The 27,779-nt window shown below is 42.3% G+C and overlaps 1 protein-coding gene across 1 annotated transcript in view; it reads left to right on the top strand.

The window, feature by feature from the left end:
• Positions 1-27,779, top strand: part of KCNU1 (potassium calcium-activated channel subfamily U member 1) — a 153,013-nt gene that overhangs the window by 52,662 nt on the left and 72,572 nt on the right. The window contains exons 12-19 of the mRNA XM_055567104.1: positions 511-593; positions 1,635-1,704; positions 2,885-3,037; positions 11,015-11,127; positions 11,519-11,587; positions 15,131-15,220; positions 15,360-15,454; positions 26,813-26,921. Coding sequence (XP_055423079.1) covers positions 511-593; positions 1,635-1,704; positions 2,885-3,037; positions 11,015-11,127; positions 11,519-11,587; positions 15,131-15,220; positions 15,360-15,454; positions 26,813-26,921 — 782 coding nt within the window. The remainder of the gene's footprint in view (positions 1-510; positions 594-1,634; positions 1,705-2,884; positions 3,038-11,014; positions 11,128-11,518; positions 11,588-15,130; positions 15,221-15,359; positions 15,455-26,812; positions 26,922-27,779) is intronic.

Genomic DNA, 27,779 nt, shown 5'->3' with positions numbered 1-27,779 from the left:
ATCACTGCTCATAAATTGATGTTTTTGGATGATAGGAGAAATATCACTATGCACTATTCCCATTTTAAAGCAATCTGCATCTGTGTCAGGGACCCTGATCCATCTAAGGTGCCTCTCTCAGGTATCCTTATCACCAGTCCTTCTCAAGTGCACTCTCTCTCTCATTGGAATTCTATGACAAAACCATGGGCTGTCAAGGTGGCTCAGTGATAAAGAATCTACCTGCTATGCAGGAGATGTGCGATATCCAGGTTCAGTTCCAGGTTCAGGAAGATCCCTGGAGTAGGGATCTTCTACTCCAGGGCCACCTACTCCACTATTCTGGCCTGGGAAGTTCCATGGACAGAGGAGCCTTGAGGGCTACCATCCACGGGGTTGCAAAGAGTCAAGACATGACTGCGTGACTGAGCATGCACCAGGTAACAGAACCCTAAGAAAAGCCCAAATGGGAACAGGCAAGCATGGCCCGTGCAATTAACAAGGTGACTGCCGTTTCATCTTGAAGAATAGGTGGACTCTGCAGAAGCGTGCCTGATCATAGCCAACCCCCTATGCAGTGATTCACATGCTGAAGACTCTTCAAACATTATGAGGTAAGAAGCCGGTGCTGTGTCTTATATGCTCAGATTCTGGCCTTCATTTTCTCTCCTTTAAAATAAAGCCCAGTACATAGGACTAAACAGGTGTCATCTATCATAGCACAGAGGATTCATCATATTCCAGGTTTCTGCCTTATTTTTTGCCCCCAGAGACAGCAGATGTATGAAAAAGGAAGTCAAAATAGAGTTTCCTGTATGTTGATGTGCTTTTCCACTTACTTTCCTATAGTTTTATATGAATAACAGCTATGTAAATTTAAAAAGCAAACATACAGATAACTGATAAACTGTTCAGATAGCGCCTTTCTCACTAACGTCATCTCAAAAATAAAGATAGCATGTGTGATTTGTGAACCTTATTCAGAGACTTTATTTACTGGGGTTTTTTTCTAGGAGTCTTAGTGAAAGGTTCTGTGTGGTTCAATATGGTGCACTTTTGACTTTTGGCCGTATTTTCAAGATGGCTATGGATAGTGTTACCATCCTGAACTGAACTATCCATGAGCAGGAGCTTAATTTGTGGTAACAGATTTAAATGCAATGCCATTGAACCTAATCCAGACAACCTGTTGGCGCTCAGAGCAAAATAAATGTATATAGCTGAAGGTGACTCTACAAAAAGCAAGGAACAGCTATGCAGTAAATATGAGAAGGATCTTAGTTTCTTATTTTGTAAAAGTTATTTTGAGAAAATTGTGTTAGACAGTCTATGAGCTACTTCAATGATAGCAATTTGGTCCCTTTTTTTTTTTTAATTAATGTGTTTGAGTTTGAAAGCTACTCCTCCTCAAGAATTGGTCCCAGATGACCACAGCTATTAATACCAAGAGCTGGCCTTACCATAGATATAATTTGCTAAGTCACTAAAATCATAGTATTCTTCCACATGTATGCAATTAAAGATCATAACAAAGAACTTTGTAATATGTGCTTTTCCTGTACTTATGCACACATCAGTTTAACTTTGAATTGAATTATATTACAAAGATGTTAGACATGGCACATCACTAATGAGAATATTTGTTGTTTATGTAGGGTGCTCTCTATCAAGAACTATTACCCTAACACCAGGGTCATCATACAGATACTTCAGTCCCATAACAAGGTATTGCAACATTATAGCCTGTTCAGTCTCCTCCTATTTTGGTCTACAGACCTAGATGAACCTTAGTTCCTCCAAGTAATATATGAACTTACTATTTTCTAGTGGGTCTACACACAAAAGGTTTTTGCCAGTTGTAGGTGAAATTGGGAATCTTATTAAGATTATTAATCACATAAAAATGTCAATTTGGCAAGAGTTATGTTTATATACTTTAAAAGCTGCCTGATGGTCTGGAATCCGGTCATCGTGAATTTAGATGCTGACTCAGATCCTTCCGTTCGGGTCACCAACAGGTCTTGACACAGTCTTAAATATTGAGAGCCACTAAAATAAGTAGTCAGGTTGGACAGTGACAAAGGTTTAAGAGACAGCCAAGGGCTAGGGCAGGGTTGAACAATGAGATTCATCTACTGCACAAGTCCACTCATTCAGGACTAGGAGAGATGGCTATTTTATCTGATGCATAGAAACCGACACAGAGAGTCAAATAAAAGGAAGAAACAGAGGACTATGTTTCAAAGAAAAGAATAAGATTAAACCTCAGAAAAAAAAAAAACTAATGAAAAGGAGAAATAAGGACACACACAAGACTGAAAATGAGGGGATGGAAAAATACATTACATGCTGGTGGAGAACAAAATAAATCTGAAGAAGCTGTACCTGTATCAGACAAGATAGACTTTAAAACAAAGACTTTAATCAGATTAAAAGAAGAGCATTACATATGATAAAGGAGTCAATCCAGCAAGAAGATATAACTTTTGTAATTATTTATGACACCAACATAGGAGGACCTAAATTTATAAAGCAAAAGTGAAGAAATCTAAAGGGAGAAATAGACAGCAATACTTTGTTTTGTTGAAGAACAGTTGATGTAAAATGTCATTTTGGTTTCTGGTGTACAGTATTCAATATTTGTATATGTTGTGAAATGATGTAGTAAGTCAATATTTTTATAGATTATACTCTATTTAAAGTTATTTCAGAATAATGGCTATATTTCACTCTGCCATACAGCATATCCTTGCTTATCTACTTTATACATAGCAGTTGGTGTTAAGAGAATTCCCTGCCCCTGTCTTGTCATTCCCTCCCTTTACCCACTGATAGCCACTAGCTTGTTACTGGCTTGTTTTCTGTGTCCATGAGACTGTTTCTCTTACTTTCTACCTGGAAACAGGCCTTTCTGCCAAAGATCCCCAGCTGGAACTGGAACGCTGGGGACAACATCATCTGCTTTGCTGAACTAAAGCTTGGATTCATCGCCCAGGGCTGCTTGGTGCCAGGCTTGTGTACCTTCCTGACGTCTCTATTTGTTGAGCAAAACAAGAAGGTAACCTTGTAAACTGATGTTGAATCTTGGCTCTGTCCCCATGTCCTCCTAAATGTAAGATCAGATATAGAAAATAAAAATTGAGGAAAGCAAGAAGGCCCTGAGAAATGAGATTTGGCTTCTACTTAAGCTGAGAAGGGATTGAGAGATGTGGATTGAAGTCCCAGGCACCACACTGACCTTAAAGAAGTTGTTTACCTGAGTCTTTCCCAAGAATTATTATTGTTGTTTAGTCACTATGTCATGTCTGACTCTTTTTTTGCCACCCCATGGACTGTAGCCACCAGGCTCCTCTGTCCATGGGACTCTCCAGACAAGAATCCTGGAGTGGGTTGCCATTTCCTTACCCAGGGGATCTTCCTGACCCAGGTATCAAACCTGCGTCTCCTGCATCGACAGATGGATTCTTTGCTGCTGAGCCACTGGGGAAGCCCTCACCTAAAAATATTTATTGCGAAATAAAAACCATAACTCTGCTTCCTCCTTGCACTCCATGATGTTATGAAACTAAATGTACTCATAAATGTATAAGCACTTTGAGTTACTGAAGGTAGAAATATAAAATAAAACTTATTAGTGGAGATTTCATATATTAACATATAAGTTAAATACAAAGCAATGGACACTAATAAATAATTATTTTCATCAGAGAAATAATTATACAAATAATCATTAAAATTTAATTTTGCAGATTACTTTGGGGCATTCTATGCAGTAATAATAAGAGTAGCCACATGTTGAATGTCTACTGTATGTCATACATTTTAAATACATGATGTTTTAGTCACAGAAAACTAAACAAACTGATCACACAGACCACAGCCTTGTCTAACTCAGTGAAACTATGAGCCATGCCATGTAGGGCCACCCAAGATGGACAGGTCATGGTGGAGAGTTCTGACTAAACATGGTCCACTGGAGAAGGGAATGGCAAACCACTTCAGTATTCTTGCCTTGAGAACCAACCCCATGAACAGTATGAAAAGGCAAAAAGACTGACACTGAAAGATAAACTTCCCAGGTAGATTGGTGCCCAATACGCTACTGGAAGAGAGTGGAGAAATAACTCCAGAAAGAATGAAGAGATGGAGCCAAAGTGAAAACAATGCCTAGTTGTGGATGAGACTGGTGATGGAAGTAAAGTCCGATGCTGTAAAGAACAATATTGCATAGGAACCTGAGATAAATTGGAAGTGGTCAAACAGGAGATGGCAAGTGTGAACATCAACATTTTAGGAATCAGTGAACTAAAATGGACTGGAATGGGCAAATTTAATTTAGATTACCATAACATGTACTACCATGGGCAAGAATTCCTTAGAAGAAATAGAGTAGACCTCATAGTCAACAAAAGACTCCAAAATGCAGTACTTAGGTGCAGTCTCAAAAATGACAGAATTATCTCTGTTCATTTCCAAAGCAAACCATTCAGTATCACAGTAATCCAACTCTATGCCCCAACCATTAGTGCCGAAGAAGCTGAAGTTGAACAGTTCTATGAAGACCTACAAGACCTTCTAGAACTAAAGCCCAAAAAAGATGCCCTGTTCATCATAGGGGACTGGAATACAAAAGTAGGAAGTCAAGAGACACCTGGAGTAATAGGCAAGTTTGGCCTTGGAGTACAAAATGAAGCAAAAGCTAACAGAGTTTTGTCAAGAGATGGCACTGGTCATAGCAAACACCCTCTTCCAACAACACAAGAGAAGACTCTACACATGGACATCTCCAGATGGTCAATACTGAAATCAGATTGATAATATTCTTTGTAGCCAAAGATGGAGAAGCCCTATACAGTCAGCAAAAACAAGACTAGGAGCTGACTGTGGCTCAGATCATGAACTCCTTATTGCAAAATTCAGACATAAATTGAAGAAACTATGGAAAACCACTAGACCATTTAGGTATGACCTAAATCAAATCCCTTATGATTATACAATGGAAGTGACAAATAGACTCAATGGATTAGATCTGATAGACAGAGTTCCTGAAGAACTATGGATGGAGGTTCATGACACTGTACAGGAGGCAGTGATCAAGACCACCCCCATTAAAAACAAATGCAAAAAGGCAAAATGCTTGTCTGAGGAGACCTTACAAACACCTGGGCAAAGAAGAGAAGTGAAAGGCAAAGGAGAAAAGGAAAGATAAACCCATCTGAATGCAGAGTTCCAAAGAATAGAAAGCAGAGATAAGAAAGCCGTCCTCAGTGATCAGTGGAAAGAAATAGAGGAAAACAATAGAATGAACAAGACTAGAGATCTCTTAAAAAAAATTAGAGATACTAAGGGAATATTTTATGCAAAGATGGGCACAATAAAGGACAGAAAAAGTATGAACCTCACAGAAGCAAAAGATATTAAGAAGAGGGGGCAAGAATACATGGAGAACTATACAAAAAAGATCCTCATGACCCAGATAACCATCATGGTGTGATCACTCACCTAGAGCCAGACATCCTAGAATGTGAAGTCAGGTGAACCTTAGGCAGCATCACAATGAACAAAGCTAGTGAAAGTGATGGAATTCCAGCTGAGCTATTTCAAATCCTAAAAGATAATGTTGTGAAAGTGCTGCACTCAATATACCAGCAAATTTGGAAAACTCAGCCGTGGCCACAGGACTGGAAAATGTCAGTTTTCATTCCAATCCCAAAGAAAGGCAGTGCCAAAGAATGTTCAAACTACCACACAATTGCACTCATCTCACATGCTAGCAAAGTAATGCTCAAAATTCTCCAAGCTAGGCTTCAACAGTACATGAACCAAGAACTTCCAGATGTTCAAGCTGGATTTAGAAAAGGCAGAGGAACCAGAGATTAAATTGCCAACATCCGTTGGATCATCAAAAAAGCAAGAGATTTCCAGAAAAACATCAACTTGTTTTATTGACTACACCAAAGACTTTTACTGTGTGGATCACAAGAAATTGTGGAAAATTCTGAAAGAGATGGGAATACCAGACCACCTGACCTGCCTCTTGAGAAATCTGTATGCAGGTCAGGAAGCAACAGTTAGAACTGGACATGGAACAACAGACTTGTTTCAAATTGGGAAAGGAGTACATCAAGGCTCTATGTTGTCCCCCTGCTTATTTAACTTATATGCAGAGTACATCATGAAAAATGTCAGGCTGGATGAAGCACAATCTGGAATCAAGATTGCCAGGAGAAATATCAATAACCTCAGATAGGCAGATGATACCACCCTTATGGCATAAAGTGAAGAGGAACTAAAGAGCCTCTTGATGAGGTGAAAGAGAAGACTGAAAAAGCTTCCTTAAAACTCTACATTCAGAAAATGAAGATCATAGTATCTGATCCCATCACTTCATATCCAACAGATGGGGAAACAGTGGAAACAGTGACAGACTTTCTTTTCTTGGGCTCCAAAATGACTGCAGATGGTGACTGCAGCCATGAAATTAAAAGACACTTGCTCCTTGGAAGAAAGATATGACCAACCTAGACAACATATTAAAAGGCAGAGACATTACTTCGCCCATCAGAGGTCCATCTAGTCAAAGCTATAGTTTTTCCAGTGGTCATGTATGGATGTGAGAGTTGGAGCCTAAAGAAAAGTGAGTGCCAAATAATTGATGCTTTTGAGCTGTGGTGCTGGAGAATACTCTTGAGAGCCCCTTGAACTGCAAGGAGATCCAACCAATCAATCCTAAAGGAAAGCAATCCTGAATGTTCATTGGAAAGACTGATGATGAAGCTGGAGCCTCAATACTTTGGCCACCTGATGCAAAGAACTGACTCATTGGAAAAGACATGATTCTGGGAAAGATTGAAGGCAGGAGGAGAAGGGTACGACAGAGGATGAGATGGTTGGATGGCATCACTGACTCAATGGACATGAGTTCGAGTTCTGGGAGTTGGTGATGGACAGCGAGGCCTGGCGTGCTGCAGTCCAAAGGGTCGCAAAGAGTTGGACAGGACTAAGTGACTGAACTGAACTGAGCTGATGTGTCTCTCAATATTTCAAGGGAGTATCCTAGTTGTGGAAGCTAACTAGTTGACTGTATAATACGTTAGTGAGTAACAGACAGAAAATTGTCTGACTTACAGTCTTACTACTGTGCCCTGTGCCTCTGGATGTTGGATATCTACTCCCAATCTCCTACATCAGGTCTTTTGATACCTTTGCTTGAGACAAATTAAGTGGCTCAGTGGACTACCAGGATGAAATATGATAGCACATAGCATGGCTTTCCAAATGACATCCCCATAAAACGCTTCCAGGAAAGATATTCTTAACGCTCAGCTGGGTCTGAAAAACTCAAAGTTTCTCCAGAGACTGACCTTTCTCTCCATCTAATTATACATCCACATTTGACTCTTCTTATGCTCAATTTTCTTTATGACTTCTCTTTGCATTTTATTTCCTTTTTTCAAATAAATGTTTAAAAAATTGGCATCCCTTTTCTGGTCCCTTCTCCAGTACTGTAAAGAAAAAGCAAAAGAAGTGAAAGATTCAAAAGATACTCTGGCCAGCAAAATGCTCACTGGAAACCACAGAATTCCTTCTGTGAATATAAGGAGATGAGGCTTCCCAGATGGCGCTAGTGGTAAAGAACCCACCTGCCAATGCAAGAGACATAAGAGATGTGGGTTTGATCCTCGCATGGGAAGATCCCCTGGAGGAGGGCATGGTACCCATCCCAGTGTTCTTGCCTGGAGAATCCCATTGACAGAGGAGCCTGGCGGGCTACAGTCCATAAGGTCGCAAAGAGTCCGACATGACTGAAGTGACTTAACATGTAACACACGCATATACAGAGAAGTAGAACCGGCCATCAGGCAGTCAGAATGAGCCTTGGTGATGCTACAGCGAACAAACTTTAACCTTCACTTAGTGCTCACTGTGTGTGACCCAGAAAGTGGCTGCTGAGGACATTGTCTCTGCCTGTGCGTTATAAGCTCAGAAAAGCGAGAGTTAACTCAGTATCTGTTGTGCTTACTGTGATTTTACTCTCCGTGTCTGGAGAAACGAGAGTGAGAACTCGACATGAAGACTTTGTCTCCTTCGTGGAAATACAGACGGTACAGATGCACAACCTGCCCTGTTGTGGCTTTGTTTTCTGTCCTTGTTTGTTGTTGGTTTTTCCTACTGTTTGTTTGTCTAAGTTGGAACCTCCTCAGTGATGATGGTCACCTGTCAGTATTCATACAGTGGCTTCTGGAAGCTAGGAGTTAAGAGAGACTTGGGGTCATGATCATCTGTTGATCAGGGAGTTGAAATCTGAAACCCCCTTTCAGGAATTCTAAACTGGTCAGAGTCAGGGCAAAATTTTCTCATGTTGTACTCTGCTCTGGTGCTTTAGATTCTGTAATTAATTAACTTAATTAACTAAAATTAATTCAATTAATTATTAACTTAAATTAATTAAACCTATTAACTTAGATTTAATGGTCAGGATGCCACTGTCTTAGGGCCTACTTTGCTCGAATAAGGCATTTAAACTTTCTCTGACAGTTTCTGCATCTGTAAAATAAGACTTGCTAATCCCTGGTGGCTCAGAGGTTAAAGCATCTGCCTGCAATGCGGGAGATCTGGGTTCGATCCCTGGGTTGAGAAGATCTCCTGGAGAAGGAAATGGCAACCCACTCCAGTATTCTTGCCTGGAGAATCCCATGGATGGAAGAGCTTGGTGGGCTACAGTCCACAGGGTCGCAAAGAGTCGGACATGACTGAGCGACTTCACTTCACTTCAATCTACTCGTAGGCTTCCCAGGTGGCGCTAGTGGTGAAGAATCCATCTGCAATGCAGGAGACATAAAAGACGTGGGTTCGATCCCTGGGTTGGGAAGATCACGGCAAGAAGGGAATGGCAACCCACTCCAGTGTTTTTGCCTGGAGAATCCCATGGACAGAAGAGCCTGGAGGGCTGCAGTCCATGGGGTTGCAAAGACTTGAGCATGACTGAAGCAACTTAGCACGCATTCTACTTGTGACCTGATTTTTCCCAGGTATTGAGTTAATATTTGTAAAACTTCTGAGCAGTCAGATTAGAAAGCCTTGGGTCAGTGCCACGTATTCTGACTCTACTGATCTATATTGATATATGGTGAGAAATTAAAGTCCGAGTAGCATTTCTGGTTGGTTCTAAGCACAGAGCATTGCCTTAAACTTAAACTTGGATTAGATTTAATCCAACTGATTTACTTGAACTCCCTGAGTCTACTATCCAAATCCCAAATCTGTCTTGTCTTACTGTTTATTTTTCTGATTAAAAAAAAAAAATGACTCAAGAAATCTTCATGTCTATGGTTATTTTTGAGGCCATGTGCTCAGTTGTGTCCAACTCTTTGTGACCCCATGGACCGTAGCCCACCAGCCTCCTCTGTCCATGGGATTTTCCAGGCAAGAATACTGGAGTGGGTTGCCCTTTCTTCCTCCAGGAGATATTCCTGACCCAGGGATCAAACCCGCATCTCATGTCTCCTGCACTGCAGGCAGATTCTGTACCTGCCAAGCCATCAGAGTTTTACTTTATTGCATAAGCTGGAACCTTTGGGTTGGCAGCACTAAGCCAGGTTCTGTAGTCAATGAAGACTTAAATCACAGCCTGAACTGCCCAAGGAGGTGAGCCTTCCTCAATTAAGGATTTTAAGAAAGTGGGAGGGGACTTCCTGGTGGTCCTGTGGTTAAGAATCCATCTTCCAATGCAGGGGATGCGGGTTCAGTCCCTGATCAGGGAACTAAGACCCCCCCACACACACACTGTGCCTGTGCACTAAAAGTAGAGACCCTCATGCACCCACTAGAGAGAGCTCGGGCACCGCAGTGAAGACCCAGTGAAGCCAGTCATAATAGTAATTTTAAAAAAAGAAAATGGGAAAATGCAGGAGAGCCTGCAGCTTGGGACTCGGATGAGGTATGCTAGAAAGAAGTGGCCCTTTTTAGCAGGGCAGTATTTTTTTGTTCATCTGTTTCTTTTTGTTTTTTTCTTCCTGAACCACAAGATGGCCATCTGAGGCATGTTTCTGGGCTGGCCTTAACTCTCCAGCGCCAAGGTGTTTCACAGTTCCTAGAAATTCCAGGCTTCATGGGAGATTCTGGGCTTTAAGGGGCCTGTCCTGCTCAGAGCAGCGTAATGGTGATTCTCATGGCTGCAGGGGGAGGAAGAAGAGGATGATGCAAATAGAGAAAAACAGAATCCCGTGGGTCTTGCACAGAAGAGAGCAGCATTTAGCTTTTTCTGAGAGAGAAATCCTTCCATCACATTGCCCTTTGTCTAGATACCTGATTTTACATTGTCATGTCCAAGCATTGGGACGGCTTTTTGAGTTTATTTGAACCAAGAAGTGTTCTGTTCCTGAGCAGAAGTCATCGATATTTTCATCCTTGTGGTATATGATTAGTCAGTGACTAGGAAACTAATATTTTTTTTTTTTAATAATCTTAAACAGCCATATCTAGGAGGAGATAAGTTAGATTCCACATTCCCCTTCCCATCTTGTTGTTCCTGACTCAAAAACGAGTCTACCTGCTGAAATAACTGGAAGAAGAATTCATTTCTAGCAGGAAGCATAAGTAAATCATGATGCTTCCTCTTCGTTATGGGAATCATTGAGATGTACGATGGAGTTTTAGTTCTTCCTTTGACATTTGTCCAGTTAATCATGAGGACAAAGCTCCTTTCTTTTCATTAAAAAAAATGTTTTATATGGACTACTTTAAAATCTTTACTGAGTTTGTTACACTGTTGCTTCTGTTGTTTATGTGTTGGTTTTTTTGGCTACAAGTCATGTGGGATCCTAGCTCCCTGACCAGGGATCAAATCTGCACCCCCTGCTTTGGAAGGAGAAGTTTGAATTCCTGGACCACCTGGGAAGTCCTGACAAATATCCTTCCGGGGACCTGAATGCCAGTGGGTACTGGTTTGGTACTGGGCAGAACACGCAGCTTGAACTAGTAGACCCTGAACTCCATGTCACCCTGCCTCCCGTGGCCTGGCTGTGTGTTCCAGATCTGTCCTCACGAGCCCTGGCAGCAGCTTTTCTGCAACGGCCTGAAGAACAAAATCCTGACGCAACGTCTCTCCAATGACTTTGCTGGGATGAGCTTTCCTGATGCTTGCCAGTAAGTGAAGGGAAAACCTCTCCTCGGTTTCGTGCCACGCGCTCTTTCCCCAGAGCTCATGGAGGGCTCGCTCTAGGGTTTGTGGCAGGCCCCGAAGGCCTAAGGATGAGTAAGTCGGAGCATCTGCCGCCTGGGCTGGGGGTTACAGTCCATACGGGACAGGTTCATGGCTGTCCCATTTGGCTCCCTGGCTGTGAGTTACTGCAGGGTGGACTCACTCTCCGCCAATGTCCAAATGTTCAGAGAATGTTTCCTGTCTGAGAGGCCCTCCCCCTGCCGAGGGGGTGGTGTCCCCCAGGCGCAGAGCCCAGCACAGCACCTGGCCCCCCATCACTGTGAGCGGGTGCTCTGCTCTGCTGTCTCACCTCTCCCTTCCTCGTCTTCTCTCCAGGCTCTGCTTCACAAAGATGCACCTCATGCTGATCGCCATCGAGTACAAGTCCGCCTGCCACGGTTACTGGTATCAGTGAGGCTTTGAACCTCTTCAGATTCTTTGAGGACACTCTTTAAAGATTATGATTTCAGCAGAGACACAGCCGTAACTAAGCTTGTGGCCCTGTGGTGAGAGCCGGCCTCTCAGGCACCCAGGCAGCTGTGGTGCCTTTGATACTGTCTGTGAACACTGGGGTTCGAAAGGTTACCCTAGTGGGTGGGCAAAGGCTTTGCCTCTATTGTGGTGGTCTTGCCCCAGTGTCTTTCATGATCAGGAGAGAGAGATGACAAGATCACCTTCTCAGATCTGTTCCTCTTAATATATTCCCAGATCTTGTAAGGCTTGACCGTAGATCATACCATGAAATAGAATTATTTGTGATCAAAGTGTTCCCACAAACCTTAGAAAGCCTTAGAAACTAATCTGAAAAATATGAAAAAAAAAAAAACATGGGGATTTGACTGACCTATGGGGCAAAGCTTGCTATTGATCGGGTAGATGAAAGAAAGAGGTACCCTTAGTAGACCATAAGCATTTCCTGAAAATGCATAGGATAATATAAGAAGTATGAGAAGTGATCATACAATAAAAAAAGAAAATCCAGAATTATCCACAATGATATAGAGATAAAAGATGCTGGAAAACAAGAAAAAGTGGGGCTTAAGTGGAATGGGAAACAGGAAACATGCGGCTTGTTTGTATTTTTTTTTTTTAGTGGAAAACTCCCTTTAATTCTGAATTAAATTGTAATCAATAGAGTAGGTTCAGAACCTGGCTCTGATTTGCCAGATCAGTGGCCTTGGAGAAGTGTCCATTACATGTAAAATGAGGATGTCATGCGAATGAATTCCTAGGATCACTTCCAGCTCTAAGACTGACATTACCAGGAACCTAGAATCATAGGAAACCCTCAAAAATTCAGTAATTTGAATGATATCAGTATAAGTATCTGAAAAGTTAGAAAGAAGGAATAATGTGTCATGTACAAAGAGTGTAGAAGGTATCTGAGGGAAAGGACTCAGCAGGGTATATCACAAAGCAAGTGCTTAAGGAGAGTGAAGACTGGTATCCTCTGGCTGCTACATTTTATTTAACAATTCCACCATACTCATGAAAATTTCAAAATCTAAACCCATGTCCAAGTTCCCTTTCTGCTGGAATAGATGCGAGTGAAGAAGTTGGTGTCTTACTTCACAGGGAAGGCAGTTTGAGTTTCAGAGCAGCCCGAAGCTTGATCAGGGTTTTAACATTTGATCGGGTTTTAACATCTTTGACCTTCAATGACTGGGATTATACATCAGAATTATTTGCAAAGTTTTAAAGACAGAGAATTCAAAACCCCACTTCTGAAAAATAGACATAGAATTCAAAAATACCACTTATAAAACCCAAATCTGTGATTTGGTTTTGAATCTCCATAATAGTCATTTTTGTTCACTGGCAGTCAGAAATGACTGGGCCAAATGCTTTTAATACCGTTTCCACATTTAACATCCCAGATTTCTATCAACTTTATTAGGGTGACTGTTAGGACACTGTGGACTGGAAACATGAGTGAGCAGCTAAGTTTCATGTATATTCAGGAAGCTCTGGTGCTATTTACTTCCTAGCAGACATCTACTCCCAAGGAGAGAGACACCTGTTCTGACATAGATTTAACTCTGGTTTCTCTTCAAAGAGTCAGAGTTGCATCAAAAGAATAAAATCCTGATTTGTCAAAGATATTGGTAATAGCAGTCTTACATGATTGCTGGTTCCTGAGCAACACTACTTTAAGTACTTCACTTACATGAACTCCTGAATCCTCACAACAACGCTGTAAGAAGGGTACAATTATTTGCTCCATTTTATGGAGGAGGAGCTAAGAAAAGGTAAATAGTTTTCCCAAGCTCGCACCACACCCAAGGGGCAAAGGAGAATCTGAACTCAGTCTGGGCACTTACGTGATCGGAGCTCTTCTGGTCACCTAGCTGTGCCAAATCCACCCAGTCATTACACAGAATAAAAGCAGGGCAACTCAGTGCTGCGCTTTAGGCAAGTATATTGAAAAACTAGGGGAAACCTATCTCTCCTCACTTTTTATTTTCTTTTCTAATTGATACACTTGAGTAGGCTCTAGGATGGGCAAAAGCCCTGGGTAATCCTCAGAGTCTGTCTTGGGGAATAATTTATCACCTGGTAAACGGTAAAGCTGGATCAGATCCCAGTTAGAGAATTTCCTGAGTCTGTTCCAGGAGCCAGCATTTTCTAACAGAGCAGCTTGTCATGATTCATGAAGACGGGGGCAAGTCTTTGGAAAAAGTTCACCTTTTCTTGCAAACGGAACCAGAGAAGTTATCACAACAGTATCTTCATAACTAAGTATTCAATTTGAGTTCAGAGGACCCTGCCTTTAAAAAAGGACATATTAAGATGCAACTTGAGCATATGCTTCTTGAGGGGTGGACATCAGCCCATGATATTGGAGCAGGGGAGGCACAATCCATGCTTTTCAGGCTTAAAAGCAATCATTCCGTGAATGTGTTAGTCAGTCAGTACTCAGAGAAAGCGCCACACAGGGTCTCATATAATAATCTACTTGAACACAGCTATTCAGCATCTTTTACTCTCGGCATAGATCTGAAGAGCTTTTGTTGCACAAGCTCTTTTATTTTTGTAAGGCTCTCATACTTGCACATTACTTTGGAATATCCTAACAACAGACTTAAGTTTTGCCCAAATGAAGACTTGACCTCTTTCCATTGTGAATATGATAGGAAGGGTGTGTTTTAAAGGAGGAAAGGAGAACTTTGATCATGTACAAACAAAGTGAGGGAAGGCACAGGGTTATAAGACCTAACCATATTGGAGGTCTAAATTAAAGGAAATAAAAATGGGAGAGCCTGACAAACAGGGAGAGTTTGAGGAATTCAGATAGTCACAATGGAGTAGCGCATCAAAAAATATTATGGTTGAAATTTATAAGACAGTGTTTGCAAACACCCAAACCATAAGAAAACAGAAAATCAAAATATTCAAGTGGTGCAGAAATAGAAACAGTTCATGTGGTTCCTGCTTTCAAAAATCTTACAATCAAGATAGATGAAAGTGAAGTCAAAGACAAAAGTGAAGTCAAAGACATGAGTTTAAAAATTGTACTAGCCAATAAAAGGAATTTTTTAATCCAGCTATTAATAGATAATCTAAAGGGCAAAAGGCCTAATGATGTATGTACACCACTAGAATGACCGTAAGACTAGCAACTGTGCGGCCTTGGCCTCTTTGGCTTTGGATATCTCTAATTAGCAAAGCTTCCTGCATCTGCATTGCTTTGACCGTTTATGATTCAGGGCATAGTCCAGGGAATGTATGCAGCTCAGGTACTGAGTTTTGACCTGGCTCCCTCTCAGGATATTTGTCAGCAATCGATCAATTAAATGCAATCAAATCCCCATTTTCTACTGTAAATTCCTGCAGTAAAAGGGGATTGAGTCCTATTAACTCTGCAACTTAGAGAATCCATTGGTAAAAACAGATATTGCCCCAGAATTTGGAGGGGGAAATTACTGTATTTTTATTTTCTGTTTCCAGCGGGCTGATATTAAATCCACCTGCTCAAGTTAAGCTCCGTAAGAACACACTAGGGTTCTTTATCGCTGAATCTGCAAAGGATGTCAAAAGGTAAAAAATTTTTTTATCACTTTACGGGGAGAAAGCCCTAAAGCAAATACAATTTAATGACAGACGGGCTGAGTCAGCCCCGTGCTGCTTCCGCGTGAAACCTCACGTAAGTCATTCTTAATTTGCTTTCGTTGTCCAGAGCCTTCTTTTACTGTGCCATCTGTCACAGCGATGTGCAGACTCCCGAGCTAATTGAAAAATGTGACTGCAAAAGCAAAACTCGACGCGCGACAGGCAAGTGCGCTTTCTGTGTCCTCAGCCCAGCTTCGGGGGGTGTGGCCAAAGAAAGGGGCGGGGCTTCATCTCTTAAAAGAAGGTATTCACTTGAACTTGGCCAAGAAGAGACAGACACTTCCCCACTGGGCATCCCAGACCTGAGAATGTGTCTTTTAGAGCTGGAAGAAACCTCACTAGTTCTAGTTCTCTAGTACAACCCCTTCACAGGCTAGACAAATGAGCTCTGGAAGAGATGCATTAATTTTATCCAAGGTCACACAGCCAGAGGCAGCCTCCTCCCAACTCGGTCCCAGGCACACGGGCGATGAGCCTGTTGACTTTTCTCTCTGTATTTCCCTACCGTTAGTCTGAAAGTTCAGCCTCTATTTGACTGCTTGGTGGGCCGTAAGTGCGGCCCCTCATGACCGTTTCTTTCTTTCTTTTTTTTTTTTTTTTAATTTTATTAAGATGTCTTTGACATGCAACAGTACTCTTGCCTGGAAAATCCCATGGATGGAGAAGCCTGGTAGGCTACAGTCCCTGGGGTTGCGAAGAGTCAGACACGACTGAGTGACTTCACTTTCACTTTTCACTTTCATGCACTGGAGAAGAAAATGGCAACCCACTCCAGTATTCTTGCCTGGAGAATCCCAGGGACGGAGGAGCCTGGTGGGCTGCCGTCTATGGGGTCGCACAGAGTCGGACATGACTGAAGCAATTTAGCAGCAGCAGCAGCAGCAAGGTGTACAACATGATCTGACTGAAACATTTATATCACAATATATGATCGCCATTGTAGCATTAGCTAGCAGCTCTGTCACAGGGCATAGTTATCATTTCTTCTAGTGCTGGGAACAAAACCGTTCCCTGAGGACTCTGTTCCTTTGCGGATTGTCAGGAGAGTAAAATTTTCTCATTCTAACACAGTAATGAGGAAATGAAACTTTCTCCCTTTACTCAAATTGAACGGGATAGCTCACCAGCAAACCCTTACCACTTAATGGAAGGAAGAGTTAACCTCGAGAACTCACAATAATTTAGTCCCTTCTGGTTGAAAATTTAGTCTCTTTCAGGTACATTAAAGATGGTTTAGGTTAATTCCCAGTGTTTCAGCATTTAATTCAGAATTTGAATCTCCTGTCAGGATTCTTCTTCTCTCTAAGGTTCTTCTCTTCTCCCGAGTGGTAGTCTCTCTGAATGCAGGCGTAAACTTGCTAAGCCCCGTGGACAGGAGCATCCTTACTGGCTCCTGAGCTCTGTAACTGTCCGCTTCCGTGGCCTCTGCATCAGCAATGAGCGACTGTTCCTCCTGGATTTAGGTCACCTTCTGTTGTTCCTTGCTGAGATCCATCATCCCTGCCATAGCTACTAGACTTTTTTTTTTTTCCCAGATAGAATTTTCTTTTAAAAAATTATCTTTTACTGAAGTATAATGGATTTACAGTGTTGTGTTAGTTTCAAGTGTATAGCGAAGTGATTCAAACACACACACACACACATTTTCAGATTCTTTTCCCATATAGGCTATTACAGAGTATTGAGTATAGTTTCCTGTGCTATGCAGTAGGTCCTCATTTTATCTATTTAAATACGGTAGTTTGTGTATGTTACTTTCAAATTCCTAATTTATCTCTCTTCCCCACCTTTCCCCTCTGTTAACCATTAGTTTGCTTTCTATGTCTGTGACTCTATTTCGGTTTTGCAAATAACTTCGTTTATATCACGTTCTCCCCCTCCAGATTCTACCTATAAGTGAGATCATGTAATATTTGTCTTTGTCTGACTTCCTTCACTTAGTGTGATAATCTCTAGGTCCACCCATGGCGGCTCAGATGGTAAAACCTCTGCCTGCAATGCGGGAGACCTGGGTTTGATTCCTGGGTCAGGAAGATCCCCTGGAGAAGGAAATAGCAATCCACTCCAGCACTCTTGCCTGGAAAAATCCCATGGACAGAGGAGCCTGATAGGCTACAGTCCATGGGGTCGCGAAGAGTCAGACATGACTGAGCGACTTCACTTTCTTTCTTTCTTTCTTTCCACCCATGTTGCTGCAAACAGCATTATTCTATTCTTTTTTATGGCTGAGTAATATTCTATGGTATATATTGGCCACATCTTCTTTATATGTCCTTCTGTCCACAGATATTTAGTTTGCTTCCATGCCTAGGCTCTTGTAAATAGTGCTGCTGTAAAGATTGGTGTGTGGGTATCTCTTTGAATTATGGCTTTCTTTGGATATATGACCAGGAGTGGGATTGATGGATCCTTAGTCTTTTAAGGAACCTCCATACTCTTCTTCATAGTGGCTGCACCGATTTACATTCCCACCAATAGTGTAGGAGAGTTTGCTTTTCTCCACACCCACTCCAGCATTTATTATTTGTAGACTTTTTGATACCTTACTGTAGTTTTTAGCCTCCGGTCTTGAGGTCTGCAAAGCCCCCTTTTCCTATTGTTCTTGTTCAGTCACTAAGTTGTGTCTGACTCTTTGTGACCCCATGGATGCCAGGCTTCCCTGTCCTTCACTATCTCCCAGAGTTTGCTCAAACTCATGTCCATTGAGTTGGTGATGCCATCCAGCCATCTCATCCTCTGCCACCCACTTCTCCTTCTGCCCTTAATCTTTCCCAGCATCAGGGTCTTTTCCAATGAGCTGGCTCTTCGCATCAGGTGGCCAAAGTGTTGAGCTTCAGCTTCAGCATGAGTCCTTCCAGTGAATCTTCAGGGTTGATTTCCTTTAGGATTGACTGGCTTGATTTCCTTTCAGTCCAAGGGACTCTCAAGAGTCTTCCTCAGCACCACAGTTCAAAAGGGTCAATTCTTCAGCACTCAGCCTTCTGTATGGACCAACTCTCACATCCGTACATGACACAACCTTTCCCTATACTCCTAGTCTTTTTATTCCTTATGTTCTTTTGGTCTCTTTACACTGTGGGATTTGTTATAATTTTTAAAAATAAATTGCCTTCATTTGCTGCATGCCTGCTAGACAATTTCCAGAGACTTTAAATGGGCTCGTGTGTGTGTGTTTGTTTTGATTTTCACTAGTTACTCCTGTTTCATGGAGGAGCAGTTTCATGGATCTTTTCTGATTCCATTCTAACCTAAAGGCTCTATCTTAATCCTGTTTATTTTCTCTGACTTTTTGGATTTTTTCTAGAAAACCTTAGACGGTATTGGGTATAGAGAGAAACTATTCCTGTGTCATTTCATGAAATCTCCATTACCTGTAGAATTTGCAACTGAACACTTAAGTCTAAAGAACACTGTTAATCAAAAGGACTTCAAGAGCCTGTTTGGGGTTCAAAGGTTGAACATTGACTCTTTTGCCTTCTGTAACAATATGAATCATTCTTAAGGCAATGCTTGAGTCTGACTGAGTACAGAAATATCTGATTAAAGAGGTGTAAGAAAAAAAATACATTGCGTATCATCTCATTATAGTATCTTTATCCCTTATGAAAATTCAGCATGGTTTCATGAGGTAGACGTATCCCTGTAAACACATTGTACGAATCAAACTTTTGCAAATCAATTATACACACTTATATGCATGCAGTGCTATCAGTCATTTTGAAAAACAAAAAGTGTTTAATAAATTGAATAACTTCCCCTTTATTTATCTGTCTTTTAAGTGTGTTTTATTGTATTCTAACAATGGCACCCCACTCCAGTACTCTTGCCTGGAAAATCCCATGGATGGAGGAGCCTGGCAGGCTGCAGTCCATGGGGTCGCTAAGAGTCGGACATGACTGAGCAACTTCACTTTCACTTTTCACTTTCATGCATTGAAGAAGGAAATGGCAACCCACCCCAGTGTTCTTGCCTGGAGAATCCCAGGGACGGCAGAGCCTGATGGGCTGCCGTCTATGTGGTCGCACAGAGTCGGACACGACTGAAGCGACTTGGCAGCAGCAGCAGTAGCAAAGCAGGAAGTTAAGTGCTCTAGTATGAATTGGAGAGATTTTGGTGTAAAGAAAAGGGCTATGCCTTCATATTTGTAGATATGCCAAATTTCATCCACTTCTATAACATGTAATTTATAGTATCTAGGGAATCAGTACACCTTTCAGTTAATAATCTAATGTTTGATCTTCCCCAGAACCTTTCATTCTTTTCACAATAGGATCATTTTTTTTCTTCGTGCTCCCTACTATTCCTCCATCACCACTTCTACTGAATCCAGGACAAGTCTCATAAATCTGGTACCAAGATTCTTAAATAACAGGCAATGAGTGAGCTAGCTGTTCTTACTTCAGTCTGCCAGACGGTGGCAGCAGAGTACAATTAAACACTCAGGGGCTGGCCAGTCAGGGGAGTGGACTTGAATTTGAACATGAATCTGGAGAGTTCCAACCAAAAATGTGCCAGAGAGGACATCACTGTAGAAGGCGATTACTAGGCCTTATATATTTAAAAATCATGATAATGTCTTGGAAATTCTCCCAGAGACTAAACTTTCTAAAAGGACTTAGGAATGTACCAATAGATGACAAAAGAGAAAATTTACTGACTTCAAGTTAGGACAGATTTCAGGTTGAATATTTTACATTTCAGAGTCAGATGAGGTGTATGCCCGGTCCACTCCCATTGCAGAATTCTCTCTTCATTGAGCTAATCAAGCTCACTCAGCCCTATCAACTCCTTCAACCTCCTACACGTGTGTGCGTGCAAAGTCACTTCAGTAGTGTCCGACTGACTCTTTGAAACCTTGACCCCTTGGACTGTAGCCCACCAGGCTCCTCTGTCCAGGGGATTCTCCAGGCAAGAATACTGGAATGGGTTGCTATGCCCTCATCCAGGGCATCTTCCCGACCCAGGGATCGAACCCACATCTCTTATGTTTCCTGCATGGGCGCCTCCTGGGAAGGAAGCCCTTCCACTTGCTGGACTCAATGAGAATTCAAAAGACTTGAATTCTGACCACAGCTGTGCCACGGATTGGCTATGCTTTAGAAGAGACACATCAGGTTTTGGGATGTCAGCATCTTCTGTTCCAAACTCAGCTGTCTTCATCACCACTCTGGCCGTTTCAGTTCTGATGTTCTGTGATTTATAATCCCTCCTCCATTTTTTTCTGAATAGAATCATACCAGAGGTCCTCCCCTTAAGTTCAAACTCCAACATTTGAGAGAGGCAGCAAGCATGTGGTGGTTAAGAACGCTCGGTTCTGCATTGATCACTTCTTAGCTGTGTGACTTGAGGCAAATTATTTAAGCTCTCAGCATGCTTTAGATTTCTGTAAATAATCTTTTGGTGACAATATTATATATTTCAGAGGGTTAAGTGAGAGTATTAGTACATAAAGAGTATACAAATTGAATATATTAATATTGAAAACACTAAGACCTGTTCCTGGCCAATAGGAAGTACTGCATGTAAGATAGGGGCTTCCCAGGTGGTGCTAGTGGTAAAGAACCCACCTTTCAATGCAGGAGACATGAGTTCAGTCTCTGGGTTGGGAAGATCCCCTCGAGAAGGGCATGGCCACCCACTCCAGTATTCTTGCCTGGAGAATCCCACGGGCAGAGGAGCCAGGTGGGCTACAGTCCAAACGGTCGCAAAGAGTCGGACAGACTGAAGTGACTTGGCACACACGTGCATGCACACACACACATAGAAATAATCACAGAACCCAGGGGAAGACAAACTCAGAAGGAATCTCCTTATTTTGCTCACCAGTGAAATTCAGATGAAATAAGAATTGGCAGAGACGTGTTGGTTCAGTTCAGTCACTCAGTCGTGTCTGACTCTTTGAGACCCCATGAATTGCAGCACGCCAGGCCTCCCTGTCCATCACCAATTCCCGGAGCTTACCCAAACTCATGTCCATTGAGTCGGTGATGCCATCCAACCATCTCATCCTCTGTCGTCCCCTTCTCCTCCTGCCCCCAATCCCTCCCAGCATCAGAGTCTATTCCAATGAGTCAACTCTTCACATCAGGTGGCCAAAGTATTGGAGTTTCAGCTTCAACATCAATCCTTCCAATAAACACCCAGGGCTGATCTCCTTTAGGGTGGACTGGTTGGATCTCCTTGCAGTCCAAGGGACTCTCAAGAGTCTTCTTCAACACCACAGTTCAAAAGCATCAATTCTTCGGCGCTCAGCCTTCTTCACAGTCCAACTCTCACATCCATACATGACCACTGGAAAAACCATAGCTTTGACTAGACAGACCTTTGTTGGCAAAGTAATGTCTCTGCTTTTCAATATGCTGTCTAGGTTGGTTATAACTTTCCTTCCAAGGAGTAAGCATCTTTTAATTTCATGGCTGCAATCACCATCTGCAGTGATTTTGGAGCCCCAAAAAATAAAGTCAGCCACTGTTTCCACTGTTTCCCCATCTATTTCCCATGAAGTGATGGGACCGGATGCCATGATCTTCGTTTTCTGAATGTTGAGCTTTAAGCCAACTTTTCACTCTCCACTTTTACTTTCATCAAGAGGCTCTTTAGTTCTTCACTTTCTGCCATAAGGGTGGTATCATCTGCATATCTGAAGTTATTGATATTTCTTCCGGCAATCTTGATTCCCACTTGTGCTTCCTCCAGCCCAGCATTTCTCATGATGTATTCTGCATATAAGTTAAATAAGGAGGGTGACAATATACAGCCTTGACGTACTCCTTTTCCTATTTGGAACCAGTCTGTTGTTCCATGTCCAGTTCTAACTGTTGCTTCCTAACCTGCATACAGGTTTCTCAAGAGGCAGGTCAGGTGGTCTGGTATGCCCATCTCTCAGAATTTTCCACAGTTTATTGTGATCCATACAGTCAAAGGCTTTGACATAGTCAATAAAGCAGAAATAGATGTTTTTCTGGAACTTTCTTGCTTTTTCTATGATACTTATTCAAACCCATTCCTCGATCTCTTTTGGATTCAGAGCATGAAGATTGTGGTAGGACCAGCCCTCAGAGCAGGAAGAATCCTATGTAATTAGATACATTACTGGGCAGAAACTTTCCCAACCCCAGCTATGCAGTTCACTGCCCGCCATTTCAGCACTGAATTCTCTTAATACCTAATTTTTTGAGCAGTGGTCCTCATCCAGGGTAGGGAGGGGCACACGGGATTCTCTGGACGAGATAGGCTGGAGAGACAGGGCTTAAGGAAAGTCGTGTCCGAACTCCCCTAATCGCCACCCTCTAGAGCTAATTTATATTCCTCCTTAAAATGTTAATGTTCATGATGGAGTCGCCAAAAAGGAGAGAGGAGTGATGAAGAGGAAATTGGAAAGAAGGTGTGAGCGGAGACAGGGACAGGCAGTGTGGAGTGTGAGTGTCTCTCAGTCATATCCAACTCTGTGTGACCCCATAGACTATAGCCCGCCAGGCTCCTCTGTCCATGGAATTCTCCAGAAAAGAATATGGGCGTGGGTTTCCATGCCCTTCTCCAGGGGTTCTTCCCAACCCAAGGATGGAACCCGGGTCTCCTGCATTGCAGGCGGATTCTTCACACTCGGAGCCACCAGGGAAGCCCCTGGGGAGAGGCAAAAATGATGTTTTGAACAGGAGGCCCTAATTTGAATTTATCCTACTTCACAGTTTTCTTTAGATCTGGCCTCGGGTCACTTTTTTCATCTTCATCCCATACTAATTGACCTCTTTAAGAAGGGAGTCAGCCCAGCCAGTGTTCCCCAGGGATGGGCATTCCAAACCCAGAAGCCTGAGTTCTTACCCCTGTAATGAGTCAAGCAGCTCATCTCTCTAGCTTGGCTAAAAGTTGTCCAAGATCTCCTGCAGTACCAATGGCTATGGGCAGGAGAGAGCACAGGTGTTCCTAAGTGGTTCTTCATCTCTAAAGCAGGGTCAGGGATCATATGTCCACCTAATCCCAGTAAAATGGAAAACAACCTGATAAAAGCCCACCAAGACCACACACCAATATCTTGTGTTCCTGTACTCATGACAGTCGCCACTGTTCTTGTGGCCAATCCTGCAGTTGGCTGTAGGGCTGCCTTTTCTGCAGTCTTCTGTGTCCATCTCCACCTGCTCTGTGGCCCTCTCCATATTTCTTATCCCAATGATTACGACAGCATCCTTGCTGTATCTAGTAAGGTATCTAGCAAGATACAGCATCATTGCTGTATCTTTCCCTGTATCTAGCCTCTCTTTAAACCAATCCATGCCATCTTTCATAGCTATAATAATCTTCTTGAAGTTTTGATCATAAACAGATATATAAATAAAAAATCAAAGATGGATGAATGTTATCCCTCCTTTTGCAAGAGGAAGGCATGGGCTTGATCGCTTGTCCTGCTGCTACTGCAGCTCCTAAGAACAGTTCTTCTTGTCTGGAAGACCTGGTATCACTTCTTAGGTGTGTCCCAATGACTGGTAGATTGCAGAATTTTCCAACAGTGTACCTACTGAGTAGACTGGAGCAGATTCAGAATCAGCCAAATAAGGCAGAAGTTATTTTCACTCATTGGGACTCTGGTAAGATTTGAGGGAGATAGAAAGGCATAAAATGATTGCTCTTGACATGGAAGTCATGTATGGGGCATGTTTTTAAAGGTAGTTCTATCGTGTGTGCCAGGAAAGGAGAACGGTCGGCTGTCATTCTCAAGGAATCATTTCTTGAAGAAGAGAGAAAAGTAATCAATATGCTGGCCTTACATAGGGCTTTTGTTTTTTGGTTCAGTCACCCACAGGTCTTAGATATCTTAGCTGCCGTGTCTTTTTTGATGTCTTTTTTTTTTTTTTTTTCATTTCATACATGATATTTTACATGTTTCAATGCTTATAAGGAAACCCTCTTTGGAATATCCATAGAGAAGAAGTCATAATAAGCCTTTAGCTTAGAGCGTTAGGCAAAATTTCATTTCATTTTCCCTTGCCTAAAATATGAAAGCATAATTTTTTTTCCACACTGTCAGCTGTAGATAGATTAAAATATAAACAAATCAAGTGGTCAAACTTTCTGAGAAAATGAAATCAGAGAAAACTCAGTTGCTTGTCTACTTCTTTGAGAGAAGGGGAGTTTGCTTCCTAGTTTTATTTTATTCTGAGCTCTCGCCCTCTGAATGTCTGAAGCAGTGAAGAAACTGGGGAGAAAGGCAGTAATAGACTGTTGCACATTCTTAACAGCCTCCTCTGGTAAGTGAGGACACTTTCTTCAGACTCCTTTTCTGAAATCCGTTATGATTATAGAATTTAGAGATGAAGGGACCAAAGAGATCGTGTGGAACAGTGGTTTTCCATTCGGAGCCAGCAGCACCCAGCCAGAGACTCCACCCATTCTCAGGCAGACTGTGCCTTCCAGCCCCTACATCCATGCAGGAAGCTGCCAGCATTATGCAAATCATTTATGTATTCTAAGGAGAGGTTTTATCCTGAAGGACACAAGGGAAGAGTCAAAGCTTTATTTAGCAGAAATTTCGAGAGGTCCATACCTAGTACTCACTGAACCCGCCCACCCTCCTCCCACCTTTTTTTTTAATACCTGGCACACGTCATCTGCTGAAGAATCAGGCTCTGAGAAAGCAGAGACTTCCCGAAAGTTCCATTGTTCTCCGGCCAGTTTCGGCTTGTTGCCTTCTACATTCCACAGCTCACTTTCTCTCAGGAGCCCTAAGCCGGCTAGCCTTGAAAGGCTGACGGTTGGTAAAACGCTAGTCCTCGCTCAGATATTTCTTAAGAAGTTCCCTTCCTAAGCCACTTTCCCGCCCAGGGCAAAAAAAGTTAACAGAGAATAAGGAAACATGAGTCAACTTCAAAACCCCATCAAAATTCCATATGTAAAGTGAAGGCTTTCTGAGGATTACAGTCAGGAGCGATCTTATTCCAAACCTGGCTGTTAGCACACCTGTATGATGCAATTACTGCCGATTTAAGCCGACAGATCACATCTGCAAAGGAGGTCCTTCTTCTTTCGAAAGTGTGTTTTGACTCGGTTGATATTTTCTGTAGATTAAAATGGCTCAGAAGGAATTATATCAAAAGAAAAAGGATAGTAGAATATTTCTGTGGCTCGTTCTGTCTGCCACTGTCCCAAACCTGGTGAGGTGCGGGCTTAAAGGATTGTCCCAGAGGAACTCTGCATTCTGAGTAGTCTCAGTACAGAGAGAGTCTTAGATTTCCAGGAGGAAATGTGTATCTTTTCTCCACTTAGGTGGGCGGCCGCTGAGGAGTAGCCATGATGGCTCTTCTTTGACTTTGTCCATCTCCTTGATAACTTCTTCCCAAGCAATGTCCCCCTCTCTGATCATCTGGCAGTCAGGTTCAGGAAAGCAAATCATGCAGGGTTTTTGAATCATGAAAGAAAAGCATTTAACTTCCAAAGCATCCTTTAGAATGTTACTTTTCATCACAGTACCAAGTGCCAATTCTTATTGAGCAAGCATGGCTTCCTAGCCCAGCGCTTTGAAAGGATTCCTAGGTTAAATCTCTGCTCTGGAATAAGAGGGGTACAATAGAGTATCAACATGTGGGTGCAGGAAGGAGTCATGGCTCACATGTCATGTTTTTGCTTTTTCCATCTCCAAGCAGCTTCCTGTGGCTCATCTAAAGACTACATGTCACCCGTCCGTGCGTTCATCCTCCTCAATCACCCTTTGTAGCCCCCTTCTCATCCCCATTTTGCAGATGAGAAGGTGATCTGCTTTTGTATTGTTTCCAGATGTCGAAATTCACACATGTTTTGCAACATATCCTGTGTAAGATCAAGATCCTTCAAAGTTAAAAATAAGAAAGGAAGCCTTGAAGGAAAAATGAAGTAAAAGGAGGCAAAATTGGAGGACAATGAATTTCAGCCTGACCAGTATCTGGGGAGTGAGAAGGGGACTTGGCTGAGATCTCTTCTTAGAGCCTGTAGAGACGCTAGTGGTAAAGAACCTGCCGGCCAATGCAGGAGATGTAAGAGACACAGGTTCAATCCCTGGGTGGGGAAGATCCCCTGGAGGAAGGCATGGCAACCTACTCCAATATTCTTGCCTGGAGAATCCTATGGACAGAGGAGCCTGGCAGCATACAGTCCATAGGGTTGCAAAAAGTTGGACATGACCGAAGCAACTTAGCATGCACCTCGTAACTGCAGACCGCGCTAGCAGCAGAAGGCTCCCCAACGCTACATTCTGGGGTGAGATGGGAGGAGTGACGGATTACAAAGGTGCAGAATGGATAAGAAAGTACACAACGTGTACTTATTTTAAACAGACCATATGGTAGTAACACCTTCACAATCATTTTCATCCACTCTTTAACTCTGCAGAGAAAAATTAAAGAGCTCTCTACCAACCATCCTCTTAGAATTAGACTATAGTTTGAAATTCTCAGCCTCTCCCTAGTCAAGGATGTAGAGCTGTCTCAGTCAATAGGAATAATCCAGAATGAAGGGGTATTATGACAACTCACCAAGATGGCTCTGCCATTGCAGGGACAACGGTCGTGGTGATGAGAGACAGCCAGGAGGAATACTGTGGACCCCAGGACCCCTACTCAGAAACACATATGAGCTTCTATAGCGGCTTGAGCGTTACTACCAAGTAAGCACCTCAGAGAACCCTGGTTCCCTATCAGTTTTTAGGAATCACTGGGCAACAAAAATTTGACTTAAACAAGATATTAGCTTTATCAGCTCCTATCCCGACTAATGCAATTGTTCCTCACCAACATGAATGCATCACAGCTTCTCCCAATATCACTTAGCTATTGGGAGTGATATTGGAACAATGTTCCAATCATTTTTACCAATGACAACCAAAGGTTATGCACCTGGTTTTCATTCAGATCACCCCTACGTACTCTGGAAATGTGTGTCGGGGCAAGATTTCAGCTCTTTCCCAGGTTTTTTTTTTTTCCTGTTATTATTCCAACCCTTTATTTTGAGCAAATTGATGTGAGACACAAATTGATGATGGTGTTCGGTTTTAGGTCTGCAAAATAGGGCCAATAAATTTTCCCTCCCCTACTCAAATTCCTACATCTCTTTAGTCCATGAAAACCCTGAATAAGCTGAATTCAGGGTTGTAGGTGAAGAGTGTGCGATCTGTTTAGTTAATTTTTAAATAGAGGGGTGATATAAAAGTTCTATCACCCCTGATTTTATTGTAAATAACTCTGTAGCATATTGGCAACGTTTCAACTTAGTAGCTGTAATATACCAGGAAAATCTTTCATGACTGAGAATTGTCATCAGCTGTGAGTAAATATTACATTTTCTTCAGAGCATAGAAATTGTGCTGTGGCATTACACAGTGTTAAGGCCAAACAGTGGTCCTGAGCTGTGTGATCTTGAGCAAGTCGCGTTACCTCTTGGTGTCTCAGTTCTGATTTAAGTGAGTATAGTAGTGATGAAGACCCTGAGCTTCTTTGTAATGACTGAATGAGATGAGGTATTTAAA

Source organism: Bubalus kerabau, chromosome 2 (assembly GCF_029407905.1).
Source record: "Bubalus kerabau isolate K-KA32 ecotype Philippines breed swamp buffalo chromosome 2, PCC_UOA_SB_1v2, whole genome shotgun sequence".
NCBI classification, from domain to species: domain Eukaryota; kingdom Metazoa; phylum Chordata; class Mammalia; order Artiodactyla; family Bovidae; genus Bubalus; species Bubalus kerabau.
Note: the sequence above shows the minus strand (reverse complement) of the source record. Positions and strands in the feature narration are given on the sequence as shown.